The following is an 18539-nucleotide window of genomic DNA, read 5'->3' as shown; positions in this document are numbered from 1 at the left end:
ATTATTTCAGCTTCAAAAGTCCTCTTGATGTCACGGTGACGGATGACTCGAGTTAACTCGCATAATAACTTCGACTGTTTGCCCTTTTGAACTATAATAACGACTGCTCGTTCAGTGCCATGGCCGCTGACGTTATTTATTTGCTATCATCTCTGTGCTCTCTGCTCTGTGTGGAGTCTGAATCTGACCACTAAAACTTTAAGATTAAACGGTTCATTTATATTATTATACAAATGGGAGAAAATGTAAAGCGTGCTTTGGCGGTCGAAGTCATCACTGGTTGCCATAGAAACATGACACGCGCTTGAGACTGCACATGCGTGCTAGCTGGATCAACCTAAAATATGCTTTTTAACGCAATTTGAGCGTCATCGAAAACATTCATGTGACAGTTCACCTCAGATTTTGTTACTGATTTGAAATATATTAAATATGAGTGTGTCGAGTCTGCAAGCGTTTTTGAGATTTGCACTTTTATTTACTACTATCTCACATAGTAGGAACAGGAACTGAAAATGACACTTAAAACATAAAACATAGAAATAAAATAAACTTATATAGAAAATAATGATCTGATTCCCCACTGCACACAAAACCATGCATGGCAAGCTATCTGACTTAATTAAATAAACATAAAACTTCTTGAAGTGTGCAATCTGTGCCTTGCAAAAAAATAGAAATTTAATATTAAATGCTAAATATGCAATGCAATGCAATAAAAAAAAAAACATCAGCTCGCTAAGCTGTGTTTGTCTTTATCTTTAATAAAGTGGTGCTGAAGGATGCCCAGGCAGAAGAGGTGCCCGTAGGTTTTATCTCTTTATACTCGTTGTTTTGAAGCTTTTTACGCACATAGCTCTTGAACATATTCATTATTACCGTGCGTGCACTTGCATTAACTCTGAGTCTGCGCTCTCTGCTTCTAACGGCAGAGAGAGAGAGAGAGAGATCGTTTTTTTTTTTTTTTTTTTTTTTGGCTCACACTTTTCTTTTCCTAATTTTACAAGTTGCGTGTCACAAAAAACACAAGCAGTGTCTGATCACGGCCGGGTGTTCTCCGAGTCCGATGACTCCGATCGCACCGGTATTACACACAATGTTAAACAGACCCGGGACCCGAAGTAATAGATTCGGACCCGACCCAGACACGGCTGATCATTTAAAATATAGACCCGAACCCGTACGGGTCCCGGGTCGGGTCCCGGGTCGACGGGTCTCGGGTGCACTGTGAAGACCTCTAACTCAGAGCACCCTAGCAACCATTATTTTGGGGTGTTTTTTTTATTTTTATTTGGTATTTATAGTAATTGTAGGGTTGTGAGTTCGAGTCTCGGGCCGGCAGGAATTGTGGGTGGGGGGAGTGCATGTACAGTTCTCTCTCCACCTTCAATACCACGACTTAGGTGCCCTTGAGCAAGGCATCGAACCCCCAACTGCTCCCCGGGCGCCGCAGCATAAAATGGCTGCCCACTGCTCCGGGGTGTGTGTTCACAGTGTGTGTGTGTGTTCACTGCTCTGTGTGTGTGCACTTCGGATGGGTTAAATGCAGAGCACTAATTCTGAGTATGGGTCACCATACTTGGCTGAATGTCACGTCACTTTCACTTTTTTCTTTGTATGTGTCAATTTACTTGTCAGAACACTTTAACAGTGTTCTGCTTAAACCACTTAGAACACCCTATCAACTTCATAGCAATGTTCTTCTCAGAACACTTTAGCAGCATGCTAAAACCACTTGGAACACTGCATAGCAACCACTCAGATCACCCTAGCAACCGAATGGGGGGAATGTTGTTTTGTTTGATTTGGCTAATTCCAAAATTTCTTGACATGTTGCCATAAGCTTTCATTTTAATTGAGGTTGGTTTTATTTTTGTCAAGAAAGAGTCTTAAGTGAGAGCTGGATTTACTGAAACACTTTTTCTTGGTATTAATTTGCAATTATTGAGGGGGAAGTGATTGCTCTTTAGAGAATGATTTGTTTCCATAAATATGTGTGCTAATGAAAACGCCTCTATAAGATTATGATAGCTTTAATACACCGTCATTTTGATTTCCTTTAGTTAAGGCTATGAAACCTCTCTTGTGTGTGTTTGTGTGATTAAGTGTGTCTGTTCATCATTCTGTGTGTCTTAATATGATTGTGGCAGCTTCTTTGAAATATCCCTCTGATTAATAGGTTTATAGAATTTCAAGGTTTAATCATAAATAAGATTTGAATAAACCAGTTGCTATCGAGCTTATTTGTAATGAGAATTAAATTAAACTTTATAAAGCGTCAACATCCTATATTCATGAAATCGCCAAACCAGACAGAGCACAAGCTATTAAAGATAATGGCTATGAGTGAAACTGTAATGGCCTGCTGCTTGTGACTAAGCCTTATTTGTTATTCTGCTCACTCTTATCTTCAACACCCAAGACCTTCCAATGTGATTTTTAGAGTCACTGCGCTTTTTACATGTCTGTTCTCCCAGTGCACTATGGGAAAGAGTGGGTACACTTCTGGATTTTTTTTCTGGGTCATGGATCACGAGTGATGTTTTTTCATCAACGTATTTGTTAATGTGTTTTTGAATGCTGCAAAATTCAAAACGATTCAAAATTTATAACCTGTGATGAATAAACTCTCGTTTGTAGTTCATATGGAAAAGTTAATTAATGAACATCGTGTTCATTGTTTTAGAAGTCACCATCTTTGATTTATACACCAACGTTAAAAGATCATTTTAAACAAATTCATACTTTTATTCAGCAAGGACAAATTAAATTGATCAAAAGTGACAGTGAAGGCATTTATAACGTTAAAAGATTTCTGTTTCAAATAAAATGCTGTTCTTTTGAACTTTCCATTTATCAAAGAACACGAGATGCGCATAAGCGCTTTGTGTTGCTCCGTATACAATACGGAACCTTTCATGTTATAATACTTTTGCGTAATGAAAGATTATTAATAGCCTTTCTTGTTGTCTTATCTATCATATGTTGCTGCCTCATTACTGTGCTATACATTTAAAAGAAATGTCTTTTAATTGTATAATAGGCTATATTAATTAATATATAAATATATTTCTTGTTTTTCATGAATGTATTTTGCAACAATGCAAAGAGCAATATGTAACATTTTACCAGATTTAGCCCTACACTTATTCACTTTTATTTGTTCCCCACTAAATAATGATTTTTTTCACATTAAATTTTCTATTTTATAAAATTAATGTGCACTCATGATTTTTCTAGAGTAACTTTTGCTACTGAATTATCCACTAATCTTGTTTATAGTAGTAATTTTGTCATAGATGATGATTATTCGTTTGTTGTTCTTCTTTACAATTAAGTTGTTTATATGTGGTAGATTGTGTTTTAAACACAAAAGAGTGATGATCCGGTTAACACATTGAGGTATAGTAATTCTACACCGATTCAAAAAAAAAAAAAAACTGCGCTGGTATCGGATTGGTATCGGCCGATACTCAGAATTTCTGGTATCGGATCGGGATCGGTTCTGAGCCATCCCTATTTATAAGTAATAATAATCAGCCTGTATGCTATTAATATGCCTGCTAATAAGCAACTAGTTAATAGTGAGAATAGGTCCCTAAACTAAAGTGTCACCCTTTCGTCACTGTTACTATGGGTACTGGCTGTATGCTGTTGCATGAACAATATAAGAATTACATTGGAAATTTGCAATAGCCTGTAGAACACTGTTTTAGTCTTTAAAGCCGTTTAAGTTATTTTGGTGTCTGGTTTGCATGCATGATTTTTTTAGGTTATTGCACAGCTGTTATTAACAGCCTGAGTTTGACACTGTCAGCGTGGCCTCACAGGTGCTAACGTGCTGTTACAGGCTAACCTCTCATGAGATCCTGTTACTAAAGCCAGACGTGCACACACTCTGCCTTGCATCCCTGGTGGACTCACTGCTGTCTGTTCAAGAGACTTAAGCATGCGCTTTGCTGTGATCAGAGGTCTTGCTTGGGTAATTCGAGCCAGGCTCCTCTGTCCTGCTCTGAAGGAGGAAGCGAGGTGTGAAAATAGCATCCCTCTCCTCCTATCTCCCTCCTCTTCCTTGTGTTGTTGTCCCTGCAGTGCACTTCTAGATGCAGTCCCTTATGTCTGTCTGGCTATGGCACCATGGGAAACCTGGTTTATAACAGATGCAAATAATAATGAGACCAACAACAGCAAAATGACACATCAGATACTCATCACTGTAACCCGTGACATTTTATGCATTTTATTTTTTTCAGGTGTACATTAGAATCTTGGACAATGAGTGGAATGTGTACCGGCGCTATGCTGAGTTTAGGGCACTGCACAATTACCTGCGGCCGCAATTCCCACAAGTCGACACATTCAATTTCCCACCTAAAAAAGCCATCGGCAACAAGGTATGTAATGCGGGTTTTCTCTATAATGACAGGTTCTCAGGTTTTTCCTTGTCCTTCTATTTTCTGGCTCACCTGAAAATACAGGATTAGTAGGCAGGTTAGTAGTAATTATGAGTTAAAAAGTGTTGATATTCAATAGAAATTTCTATAATTCCTGTAAGTGACGTACTTTGAATGTTAACTTGACAAAGCCTTGTGTGAAAGTTGAAATCCAGATTCACACTTGTGAATCCATTTCTTAAATTTAGAATTTGGCACAACTCTACACTGCAAAGAAAATTGCATCCAGAACAGCATGACAAGGTGCATCTACAAACTTTTAATCTGATGTAAATGTATTTTCAAAGAATTCACAGTTTTGGGAAACAGTGTATCATGCACTCGAAAGTTGATTGTTGATTCTGTGCACAGCTGGCAGAAAACATTGGCAATGGCAAAGTTTGTAGGCCGCAACATTTAAACTTTTTAAATGACAGTAATCCAAAAATATGAGACGAAAACATGTCAGCAGAGCACAAAAAGGCAAATTAAGGAGAATGCTACTGACAAGAGAACCAGAGCCACCCCAAAAACACTTTCCATCAGTGCCACTGTCACCACCTGCTACTTACCAGCATGCATGACTTCACTGTTAGTGGCTGGGCCCACATCTCAGCCCTCACAATTTTTGTGAAGTATTTCACAAAGGTAGTTTTGCAACAAAACGTGTTGCAAAGCTGCAATACTGTAATCTGCTGTTTTTGGCTATTTCTTCAGCACTTCCTGGACTGATCGTTCTCTGTTCACTGACTGGCTGGTCTGACTGAACCACACAACAAGATCTCACAGTACCAGGGGCAGAAATAAACTTTTTCATTAAGGGGCAAGATTTTCCTTTTAGTTTTACCTTTGTTAGGGAAATTGCCTTATTAAATGTGTAGTCTTTTATGACAAATATTTAAATTTAAGCAATTATTTCAATCAATCAGAATACTACAGAAGACAGTCCAATAAAATTTTATCAGCATCAACAAAAGCCGTCCTTGCACTGCAAAGGTGGAACAGCAGCATTTATGTTGAATGCTGCTCAAAGGTGGCATACATGTATTTACACAACAGTTGTGTAAACAACCTACATAAAGTACATTAATAAGAAAAAACAGGACCTCATTACAGGGTAGGGCTGCAACAAAAATCATTATTGTTGATTACTGCTTTTGATGTTGTAATATTTAATATTAATGTTGATTAATTGTATACATAAAATATGGAGTGCCACAGCACTTTCTTGCTACACAAACACAAGAAGACAAAGACCTTTTTTTTTTTTTTTTTTTTTTTTTTTTTTTTTTTTTTTACACATTGGTTAAAAAAAAATGGGGAAACTAACATTAAAACTGATAAGATAATAATAATAGTAATAATAATACTTAGAATTCTACTAATTAGAGCAATATAAAATACACTGAGGATTAACAAGCTGCTGGATTCTTGAATATTAATCAGGTTGTGTGTGTTCACTTGAATTGATTTGCTGAAATCAAAACAAGGATGATAATAAGTCAGCGCCAGCCAATGAGATTACCGTTTGCGCATTAGTTCCACCCACTACCGGAAAACCCGGCAGTTCTTAAAGCTGAAGAATTCCTAAGGAAATCCGTTATTTTGACAGGAAAACAACAAAGTATATCGTTTACATGTAGCGTGTCAATTCTGCATGGTATGCAAGACCCTCTCGCTTGCTCTCTCTTTGCGTGTGTGTGAGACAAAGTGATGGCGAGTCGTGTGCAGTTGCACTAGAGTTTACGGTACGTCAAACACAGGTGTGCTATGCATCCATTCAGATGAACTGAAATATATCACAGATCGCTTGACAGAGAGACAAAGTCCGAAGTGCTTAGTCAGTGTTTTCGACGAGTAAAAATATATCTGTGCTAAACTTATAACTAGGCTCCCACTCACATACTGGCGAGTAAAATCTAAGAATTTATTAGCCAGAGGCTAATATCAGACATCCTTTTATCGCCAAGAGTGAAAATTTTGTCGCATATGCGAGTGATTTACTCGCAATGTTGAGGGTTGGATTGGTTATAATACTCAGCGCTGCCAAAAAAGAAATCTATTGCAATATAAGCAGATTTAAGTGTGATGTAAACACAATTGACACTTGCAATTCGTTTTCAGCTTTCATTTTAATAAAAAATGCAGTAATAGATTTAGTTTAACTGTGCAGAGTTATTTTTTGCCCCCTTTTTTGACCCTGTAATGTATTGATACATAGAGTTTTGGTGGCCAACTTCAGTTCTATCACCACTGATTTTGCCACTTTGGAGGTGTTGACACTTTTTCCTAGTTTATCTACAAGGCTGCTGTGCAGTGAGTATAAGGGCAAGATTGCTATGTCATATGTTCCTGCCCTCTGCCTCAGTGCCCATCAGCATCATCTGCGGGGCAGCACTGTATGCACTATTGTGGAGAGTCCACTCTGACAGCACTCTGATCCCCCACCTGTCTTTTCATTTTCCTTCCTTTTTTCCCCCTCTGTTCACCGAGGGGCAGATAATTGGCTTGTGACACCACTTCCTCTCGCTGCCTGTGATTTTTGAGAGTGTGCCAGGCAGAGCCACTGGCCCCAGCGCGGCCCTTCAAAGGTAGACTTTTTAGAGCGTGAAAGACAGACCTGATTTACCAGGACCCAGACAGGGACTGCCAGCCTGCGTCCCACCTCAAGGACGGCCAATCAAAAGAGTCAATCAACCCCGGTGCTGGCGTGAAGACAGCACGCTTTGTACCTGCTCTAAGCACATTAGTTTTGCACTACCAGCAATCGGTTGTTGCTCTGGACTTCAAAAAGAGTTATTTTTAACCCTGCGCCACATTTTGCCATCTTGCTCTTAACATATCACCAAGGAGTGAAAACAGCTGAGCAATTGTCAATTAGGAGATGTGTCTGCATCTGTCCTCGAGTAACTCGCTCTGCTCAGTTATAAGTTCCTGACCTCTCAGGGAAGCGGGTTTCGTTTTTGTGCTGTACAGAAGCTGCGCACATATACATGACAGAAGGAGCCTCTCTGTTCTTGTTTTTTTCAGAGCCGAGAGCTGCTAACTGCCTTCCGATGAAGTTTTAGCTGAAACTTTGACATGCAAATTCAACTGGAGTGTGGAAACCCTCAGGGCTCAGTTAGAACAAGAAAGCAGGGAGAAAAGGGTGCGTTGAGAGCAGACTTTTAAAGTCGAAATGACTGCAACTGTGGAGGGTTTTGATGGCGACAGGGCTTTTGTTGGTAATCATTGGCCCGTTGTGATTAGCTTTCATGTAATTGTTAATTCTGTTATTATTTTACTGGAGCTCGGTGGCAGATTGTCAAAAAGGGGCTCCGTTCTATTTCCTTGCGATACAGGCCATTGCACACGTATGCAAATATGATATCTGATCTTTCTCAGTCCTGAGCTGTGAGCTCAAACAGGGCCTGTAGAATCATTTTTCCTGGATCCACTTAATCAAAGGTTAGCAGGGTACTTCAGATTTATTAAAGGGATCCCACTCTCTCGTGAACGTGCATAAGACGGAGTTAGCGGAAGCTAGACATTACAGTTTATAGAGTTTTAAATATGGATATTTTTCTTACACAAACACATCAATTCACTTCAGAAGGTCTTTATTAGGAGCCGTATGGAGCACTTTTTTATGATGGATGGATGCACTTTATTTTGCTTCAAAATCTCGACCCCCATTCACTGCCATTATAAAGCTTAGAATAGCCAGGACATTTTTTAATGTAACTTTGATTGTATTCGTCTAAAAGAAGAAAGTCATACACTGTACACCTAGGATGGCTTGAGGGAGTAAATCATGGGGTAATTCAAATTTTTGGGTGGACTATTCCTTTTATTAATTGGCTTCTCCTTATCAGAAATACAGAGCTCTGCACATGCCATGCTGACAAAAATATATCTATCGTTCCCACAAATTAGAAATTTGTTCCCTCGTTTTGGATAAATCATTGTATATTATTTCGAGTTTGTTAAGTATTTGTTATGTGGTTATTCTTTATGTTTTTTTTTTTATTTATTTAGTTAACATGGACACAATTTACTCAAATGGGGGAATGAATTCTTAATTAGTGAACACAATTTAACTAAAACGAGAGAACGAATTAAGAAGTGGGAATTAATTTTTAATTTGTGGCCACGATAAATATATTTTTGTCTGCATGTCACAGACAGGCAGATTCAGAGTATGCTTATTTTTATTCTAATATCTTATATGTGTGTTTGTGGTAAGTAAAATTCTTAATTGTATGTAATAAAATTTAAATATTCACTAACATCATCAATAATGGTTTAAAAAAAATTCATGTATTTCATTAAAAAATAAACTGTTCTTTTTCTATATATTTATATGAAAATATGTTTTTAAATATATACATTTTTATACATTAATGAAACTTTTATTCAGCAAGGCTGCATCAAATTTATCAAAGTTAAGACTTTTACATTTTTACAAAAATATTATATTTTTAAATAAATGCTGTTCTTTTTGTGGAAAAGTATCATGGTTTCCACAAAAAAAATATTAAGCAGATTTCTGCATTATTATTATTATTGAATGTGAGAATGTGACAATAATAATAATAATAATAATAATAATAATAATAATAAAAGTTTCCTGAGCACCAAATCAGCCTATTCAAATTAATTCTGAATGATCATGTGACACTGAAGACTGGAGTAACGAAATTCAGCCATCACAGAAATAAATTACATTTTAAAGTATATTCAAATATATAACAGTTATTGTAAAAATTGTAAAAATATTTCACAGTATTAATTTAACTGTACTATATTGCATGTACAACATATAAAGACTTTCTCTCTCTCTCTCTCTCATTAAGCCATGTTGCTTGATGTCTCTTGGTGGTAAGAGTCCATATCATGCTTGAACTGAAAGCTAACTTTGAACTGTGTAACATAGTTGTGTTCTCTTCAGGCCTGAATCTCTGCCACTAGTTACAATGAGAAGAGTAATGATAAGGAAATGCAAATAATGCCTCGGTTGAGAAAACTTATGCCCCTTTGAAAGTGTGTGCTGCTTGTTATCTTCACTTGCTGGATGAACAAGCCTTGTCTAATCTGCATCTGTGAGTCTCTCATTGCTAGTCTCATCATTCATCTTGAGACAGCAGCTTGTGCAATTACCTTTCATGTGCCTCGTTCAAACCAGTGCAACACTAGGCCTGCTCAAGCGTCTCCTCTGACATTTGGTCTAAAGATCTTGAATTTTCTTTCAACTGTTGCTTTGTTTTCCACTACTGAGTGAATCAAATAGATTTGATACTTTGGTGATTGCACAAAAATTCCAACCATGCAATGTTAAATAATCTAGATAACACTTTTTTTAGTCCTTTTGTTCATTCACCGGGCATAAAAATCTGACACTTTGGGAAAAATTGAAATGTAAAAGATTCCTCATAGCTTCCATACATTGTGTTAGTGTGTATAATATCCTTCAGTCTCTGAGACTGTAACTTTCTTTAATTCCTTCTGGATTGTCTTGAAGCTCTCTGTGTTTTGGAGTGGAATATGAATTTGGTGTCTTGTTGTGTCCATGACTCCATCTGCAATTGCTGATCAGCCATACTGACAGCTCCTAAACAGCTGATTTGTCAGAGGCTTGCCGGGCAAACACTCTAAACGCTCCTCAGCCTACCTGTCAAATGTGTCCTGAATACCAAGCAGAGCCGCGCTGAACCCAGCCAATCACAAGAAGAATGATGACATCAAAGAGAGGCGACTGTCAGCACTCCAGTCAAACTGTCACCTCATAAGCTCCTCAGCTGTTTTGATTTATTTATTTATTTACATTTTTATGGCTGAGGTTTTTTTTTTTTTTTTTTTTTTTAATCAGGATCACATTTATAGGCTCCATTTTGAGTCTGCATTTTTTTGTTCATGCTTCAGAACTTTAAAGGGGGGTAAATCTTTAGGGAGCTGTTTTAGTAATAGAGAGATCATGTAAAGTAGCCAGTGTTATCCTGTTAAAAACTCTTGGGATGAGTAGTTGTATTCACACTGATTTTCTTAAATAGTTTTAAAGGTGCTGTATGTAGGATTGACACCGAGTGGTTGAACTAGGTATTGCAGTCCAAATTCAAAATATTTGAGAGGGTTTTTTTCCCACCTGGTCCCTCCTCCTCAGACTTGATGCACACGTAGGTTCTCAGATTGATGACACAAACAGGAACGAGCGCACTTGACAATGAATGAAATGAAATACGCTGTGTTTTCCGCCAACTGGCAACCCGGGGTGCTGAAATACAATTGGGTAAACTGGCAGTGGGCGGGTTTCACAAACCAAAACAAACACAGACATTCCGGCCCAGAACGCATGTTTTCAAAGGAGAATAACTGACTGTAGCATTGTTTTTCAGATAAACAAGTATGTTAATGTAGCATGTTTCTTAAATATCTGCAAACATATTATGGTATTTTTATGCTTTAGTAGAGTCAAAATCTTACATACAGCACCTTTAAGTCAAACTCTCAGAGCTCTGGGATGGTCCAGAGGTTCAGGGCTGGAGTAACACGGATTTTAGTCAGTTGTCCACTTTTGCTGTCCTTATAAACTTAAACCATTTTTTGCTGGGATTTTCACCCCCCCCCTCCTTTTTTATTTACCAATGGAAATATGTCATCAAGGGAACATTTTTTAGCTAGCTGTTGTTTATAGTTGTATAATTTGCTGTTATTGTGGATGCAGCCAAAAACATTTTTTAAAATAATTTACCAATTTTTGTAAAAAATATTTTATTTGATATTAAAATAAAATAATGTAATAATAAATAAATATTAATAATAACTTGGCAATTATTATTAAATATGATACTATAAAATTACTATTATTCATTAGTAAAATGCAAAGTAATTTAATAATAATAATATCAATTTAATATATTAAATAAGTTATATGATGATGATGATTGATTTTTCCAGACTAATATGCTTTTCTTGCTAAATTTATAGAGATACAATAAAATAAACTGTTGTTGTGCTAGTTTTTGTTCTTTGTCTTCGTCTTCGTTTTTGTCTTTTTGTTCATCTTCCTTTTTGTCGTTGCCTCTTTCATCTTTTCAGTTGTTAATCAAATATTAAATTGTTTAATTAACATGTTCTTAATATATTAGTAATATAATAAAATAAGCTTTCTCTATGCCCCTCACTAGAGTTTTAGTGTTCTTGTATAAGTCTGTGCGTCTGTGTTTGGTTCCAGATTGCTCATTTCCAATCATTTGAGTGTTCGTCCAAGCGACTGTGTTGTTTCGTGTGTGTGCTTGTGCGGTAGGTTTATTTCATCCACTCATAGGTTGAGAGGCTGATGGAGGGATTTATTGAGTCTGTCTGAGGCCTGTTGCGGTCTGGGGATTGGCTGTTTAGAGGGTGTGAGTACAGAGATAATGTGCACATCCTCCCCAGGCACCGTGCTCGCTGTCCCTGCTCTCAGCTGATAGCCTCACAACAAAACAGGACAATGCCAGTGTGTAATACCTGCTCGCTTATGCAGACAGATAAGTGTAGCGATGTATTGCTTTTTCCTGGGTGTTTTGTAGTAAAGGCATATATTGATGTTTGGAGTATAATATGCTTCCTTGTCACACGTTTAACCCAGCTCTGTGTATTAAGAACACGGCGCTATAGACTGTGTAATTGAACCATTTATTTATTCTGCTATTATGACTCATTGCCATTTAAAAACTCCTTGTCAGAAAGTGGCGGAGGTGATTTCTACAACAGTAGTAGTTATTAAGCTGATGCTTTAATCTAAAGGTACAGTTATTACAGTACACTTCTCACAGGGACAATATCTCTTATGTGCTTTGCTCAAGGGTGCAATGGCGTTAGTTCATTGATTTCCGCTTACGGTATTCAAATCTACAATCTTTAACTTCACTGCCTAAATATATTACCACTACTCCATACCACCCCAAACTTACAAGCAAGAGGATTGCAATTTATCAGTGCAGAAACTGATGTAAAAATGTTCATGTACAGACACATGTACAAGAAAAATATGAGAGAACCTTTCTGTGCTAATGTACTCGCATGCCAGGGTGCACCGACTTTATTTAAAAAAACGAAACAAAAAGAAAACCTTTTTAATTTATCCTATTAAATATGAATGTAAATGATTTGTTTGAATAAATTATTCAAATGTGGAGTAATAAGTGGCTAGAGATGTAGAAAAGATTAATAGCATGGAAGGAGTGCTTGTCTTAGTTTATTTAAAATATAATGTTTTCCATGTATGCAGAAATATAAAGTAGTTATACACTAGTGAACATGTAAACCTCTTTTCAGATTAAAGGTTTAATGAGAATATGGACTTTAATCTGAAAAATGTATGTAAATGTGGTCAATGAATGAATCTAACACTGGTTATGAATATTAATCTGATTAGAATAATGAGTTCTATAAAAGGGCAAAGCTGGGAAGTCTAGTTGCACTATTTCTTAGAGGACCTTGCTAGCATCACATTACGAATTAATAACCTTTATCTAGATTATCTGTGCACTCACATTTTACTCATATTGTTCATCACATCTCTTGTCTCCATGGGGAACAATTACAGACCTTTGACCATCCCTGTGACCCACATTTACCATGATTAAAATGAGCAAATGTTCATGTTTTTTTTTTATTTAACGCTTTGGTACATACAGTGTGATCTTCACTGCAGCTGGGTTGCACAGATGTAGAGAGAGATGATACTGTACTAAATAGCCACAGGCCAGAAAGAGAGCAGAGATTCAGAGGTAGTTTGAGGGAATACTTAGATGTTGCACAGCCCATGTCCAAATATACTTTCTTCCCTATTACACAGGATGCAAAAACAGTATGTCAGATGGTCTGGATGGCAAAAAATATTGAAGATAAAATGTATACCTTGTGGTATAATATATATATATATTTACATTTATTTTGAGTAGGGCTGTGGATTTAACATGTTAATTTGGTATGATTAATTACGGAAAAATAATGTGTTAAAATAATGAACACATTAGGCGCACCCTGTCCCACCCCCAGACCTGTATGTCATTACACACTGCATTATACATTTCCTGATGAACACAATGCAGGACAATGACTGACTGCATGATGTAGCTTATTAGAATGCAGTTATATGCCTCTAAAATTCAGGATATGAGGGTGAAAAATGCGCCTGTATGGATTTTTGTCTGATGATTTTTTTTTTTTATATGATATTTTAGAAATATCACACAAAAGCAAGACTGTAGTTTTTCCTGAATATCTGCATGATTGCAAATATGGAGTTCAGTGGTGATTCTAGACCTCCGTAACTGGTGGGGCCAGGCAGGGGATTATTGAAAGTATTTTTTTTTTTCGGTCAAGTTCATTTATTTGTTTTTGTTTTCATTTATGAAAATCTGAATTAAGATATTTTTGGAAACACATATTTGTAATGCCTCTTTAATGCTATTCCTATCTAATCGGGACATTACATTATTAGATTAAAAACGGTAATTGCTTGACAGCCCTAATTTTTATTATATTATATTATATTATATTATATTATATTATATTATATTATATTATATTATATTATATTATATTATATTATATTATATTATATTATATTCATTGGACCCGCGTATTCAGACTTCGAGTGGAGGTTGAGACTTCCTCTTCTGACCCACCGTCTGCTGTGTGTGCTGAATTATTCACTGACTCTCTGCAGGTTCTTGTACATTTACTGACCCATTTGTTCTCATCATTGGCTTTTCCCAACACCTGGTTTGAGACATTTGTATCCATATTTTCTTGAGTGCAAGAGTCTGGAAGATTCTTTATGGTTCATAACACATGGTCATTGTGTGACCGGCTACCTGCATCATACATTATTGATTTCCCACCATTTGGCTTAAAAAAGGGTTGAGGGAGGTGCAGAAATAGAAGACAGTCTGTTGTCTCTTTGGGCTTCTTGGGTGCAGCTTTAATTGAACTCCACATTATCTTTGCATTAAAGATGACAGCCCCAGGAGGATCTGCCCTGTTCTCATTAATGCAGTGTTTGCCATTTCTGCTTTCACTAGTCAAAGTGAATAAATTATGACTCCTGTATTTTGTATGCATATGCAACATGGCTAATGCGTGTGTCAGTTGTTTCTTGTGCCAAACGTGCAGAGAACACACAGGAAACACATGTGATCTCTCATAATTTGCTTGGTTCCTATGTAAACTTTCCTAATGAAAAGGTGTCAGTGTGTGATACCTTATACTGTTAGACCATATCCTAAACAATCCTGATAGGACAAATAAAAAAAATGGCAGTAAAAATTTAATGCCCAGCTGTGACGAGTTCAGTGTTCAGTGCAGTCAGATAAATTGCTTGTCGTTGCATTAATACTGTGTAAATGATTGTGTGCCATTCAGGATTGCATTAAAAATGTCTTGTGAATTCCAGTTCAATTCCTAAATTAGAATTGAATTCGAAATGAGGTAGCACACAAAATGCATTTTTAATGGGAATGTAAGAAAGTAAATTTATACTAAAGTTTGTAAAGACAAAATTTGAATATTAGCTTCACAAAGCCTTGTTTGAAGGCTTTCGAAAATAAGTTTAAAAGGCTTACAGTTTGAAGCTTTATAGGCCTTGCGGACAGAGAGAATGATAAAGAGATGATCAGTAACTTTCCAACAACAAAGAGGCAACACTACTCAGGATTTTCATCCATCATTAGATCTTCCCATCTTGTGTATCCTGTAGCTGAATCAAATTTCTTCATAACAAACAAATGTTTACACTCATTTTTCGTCATCTTCTGGCTTCAGACCTTTTCTGCTTCTTCAACCATATAAGTACTGATTAATTCAATTGTCTTTTCTGATAAAGCACAATATGTGTTTCACTGTCTAATGAATTTAATATTGTCTAATAAATTTGCTTTTGTGTTCCAGGGTGAAAAAAACATTGTTAAATTTCTGTAAATTACAATTCAATAAATTCCAGTTCATCTTCTTGTAGGATGTCAAGTCATCTTTATTTTTGTAGCACTTTATTCAATAGCAATTGCTTCAAAGCAGCTTAACAGGATTAAACAGGAAAGTGGCATAATCGGTGATGCAAACTTTAAATACATGTTCTGCTGTAAAGTAGCTCAAACAATACAGTGTCATTATTCAGCTCCAGTCAGTTTCAAACAAGTTTAATTCCGTGAATAGGAGCTCAACTGTAGACAGTAGCATCGTTATTCAACTCAAGTCAGTTCAATGTTGATTCAGTTTGGTTCAATAACAGAGTCACAAAATGTGTCAGTTCTGAACAAATTTGGGCTATAAAACAGCTCTAAGGAAGACAATACTGTTATTATTCAACTCAATTCAAGTTTTGTTCTCATCCAATAGTGCTGGTGCAGTGAATCGATAATATTACTGAATATTAACTGAATATTAAACTCTAACTAAGCAAGGCAAAAGAAACAGTCACAAGGAATCCAGATTTCATCAGGTGATAGAAATGGTGAAGAAAACCTTGGGAGAAACCAGGCTCAGTGGAGGATCTCTTCTCCCCTGGCCAGTTCAGTTCAATCCTCAATTCTGAATTTTGCACAACCCTGGTTTTGTAACATGGCTTGTGCAATGATTCCATCAAAAGATGGAGTCACAGGATTATATCCTGAATGCTTTGTAAATCATTTTGGATTAAACAATCAGGCAACTTTTCACATCATGCCTGATTAATTACTGCAGATATGCCTAGAGTGATTGATTGGCTTGATGTTGTTTGGTACAGTAAATCCAATTTGTCAGACAGTTGCGGGCAGTGGCTACAGAAGGTGATAAACTAGAGTAAATATGTACCATCAGTTTTGTTTTTAGGATGAATGAGGTTATTTCCCCATTCGAAAAGCAATGTACAACCACTTTTACAGCAACCTTCAGTGGGACGGTCAGCGTGATAAATCACCTCTTTCAGTCATAACGGTTTAATTCCCAGGCAGAGTATGATGGGTTGTGCTGCGCTTCACTGTACCAGCTTGAATCACCCTCACACTTTGTCATTTTGACGACGTGTCTCCTCCATTCAGATCTGCACACGTGTCCATACATGCTGCACGTGTGATTGGACAAAAGTGAACACAAACACAACTCATTGTGTAGCACCAGCTGGTTAAAGCCAACTCCTAGTCCAGACAGTAGCCTGTGAAGATGGAGAAGCACTCCAGCAAGTCTTTACTGGCTATAATAGCAGCGTCTGGCAGTGATTTTCTCAGTCTCACTGCCTGTCGCTGTCAGACACAGACGATCAGCAGAACTGTGCTTTGAGGAATTTGGAGAGGAGCCTGTCGTTTAAGGAAAGAAACAAAACTGGCCCAAAGACAGAAGCCTGAGAAAATAATTTGCAGAGAAACACTCTTGTTTTCTTAAGAGATTGCAAAGTGCTTTGTTGGTTTTGTCACAAATTGTTTGTGTGAATTGCAGTCGGGTGTTTGTGTTAACAGATTGTCTGAAGGTCCTACTGAAGCTCCATGCATAAACAGCTTAAAACATCAGTTATTAGATGCACTTGCCATAATGCTGTGCATCCGTGTGCTTGGCTTGTTTATAAAGGTGTTTGGCCCTTAATGGTCCCTCAGTGAAAAGGTGTTTCAGTATCTTGTTATCCTGATAGAATCCAATTTGTAGCATAATACTTCGTCAAACTAAGAATGTGTTAGAAATAAGCCTTTTCCTAAGAAAACCAAAGGCTTTGGGTTTCTTTTGCCTGTCATATCAAACTATTTCTATTCAAGGAAACTGTATCATATTTGAGCCGGTTTATCTTATTAGTTGTAGTTTTCCTATTAGATGTGATTGTTTTAATGTTTTTGCAATGTGAGCATCAAGTGTGCAAATATATATATTTGGTACTATATTTATGTTTCTACAGGTCAGGCCTAAAATTCAAATCCCAATTTTAATATATAATGAAACGGGGAATCACTACTACGTCTCTTCGTCTCTGTCCTTTTGAAGACCCTCTAATATACTTTATAGTGAATATTACTTGATGTTATTGTTGTAAAGTGCACAAAGAGCAAATATTTGTACTTGGTGTTATGGTTCTCGCTTTTAAAGAGGGTTCTGGCATGACGTGGGCCGGAGCATTAAATTAGCCCTGGCAGGCACAGCCCTCATGGGTAAGCTAATCTGACAGCAGTGATCTCCTCCACATATCCCGTATCATAATCAACTTTTATGCCTTTTCATGCCTGTTGGAGATAGATCACTATTAGAACTTCATGCCCTGGTGACACACTAATGCTGAAATGCAGGGTGGCAGTGGTTTAGATGGCATGCCAACACTCACACACTTCCTAATACTCTTTATTATTGTTGGGTGATTGAGCCGTTGCCCTCTGATGAAGTGGGTGACGCCAGAGGATTTGGAGTAGTCCACTTCCCCTCAGCACGTGAGACATGACTGATGTCACATGCGTACAGATGCATGAACTTGAGTATCAAGGCCAATTAATCAGCCATCAAGGGGACGTTAATAACATTTCAATCTTTCTCCCACTGTCCCTTGTTCTATCTCATTTGCTTTTGATGTAACCCCCGCCACAGCGCTGACTTTGATCTGGTTATCCATCAGCTGGAGATGCTGGGTACAGTGTTGATGCTGATGTTTTGATGCTGTAAATTCAAAGCAAGTCCTGATGAAACAGGTTTTTAGAGGGATATTATCATGTTTGGATGAACTATATAATCATGGAGAAATTTAGCAGACTATTCATGCTACTCTAATAAATATATATATGTGTGTGTGTGTGTGTGTGTGTGTGTGTGTGTGTGTGTGTGTGTACACAAATTGTGTATATACATAATGGATATCTTCAGAAGTCATACAATATCTTTGTTATGTATAGACCTATATTTGACTCTCATAATCTTCATTTACACCAAAGCTCTCAAATCTCATTTAAGCTTGCATATTCATATGGCAATTATTATTTAATGCAATTAATTGAACTTAGTGCTTTTTGACCCACTTTAGTAGGACTTCAGTTCATTTTTATATGTAATTTCATAATTGCTTCTATTGTCTTTGAAATATGGTTAAAGTGTACTGTCGAATGTACTGACAAAACAGGTTTTATGATGAACTAA

The 18539-nt window shown here is 37.0% G+C and overlaps 1 protein-coding gene across 3 annotated transcripts in view; it reads left to right on the top strand.

The window, feature by feature from the left end:
- Nucleotides 1-18539, top strand: part of LOC109075612 (sorting nexin-29-like) — a 97778-nt gene that overhangs the window by 68346 nt on the left and 10893 nt on the right. For all 3 annotated transcript variants that reach the window (XM_042767497.1, XM_042767495.1, XM_042767496.1), the window contains exon 8: nt 4254-4394. In XM_042767497.1, the coding sequence (XP_042623431.1) occupies nt 4254-4394 (141 nt within the window). The remainder of the gene's footprint in view (nt 1-4253; nt 4395-18539) is intronic.

Source organism: Cyprinus carpio, chromosome A12, assembly GCF_018340385.1.
Source record: "Cyprinus carpio isolate SPL01 chromosome A12, ASM1834038v1, whole genome shotgun sequence".
In the NCBI taxonomy this organism is placed as follows: domain Eukaryota; kingdom Metazoa; phylum Chordata; class Actinopteri; order Cypriniformes; family Cyprinidae; genus Cyprinus; species Cyprinus carpio.
Note: the sequence above shows the minus strand (reverse complement) of the source record. Positions and strands in the feature narration are given on the sequence as shown.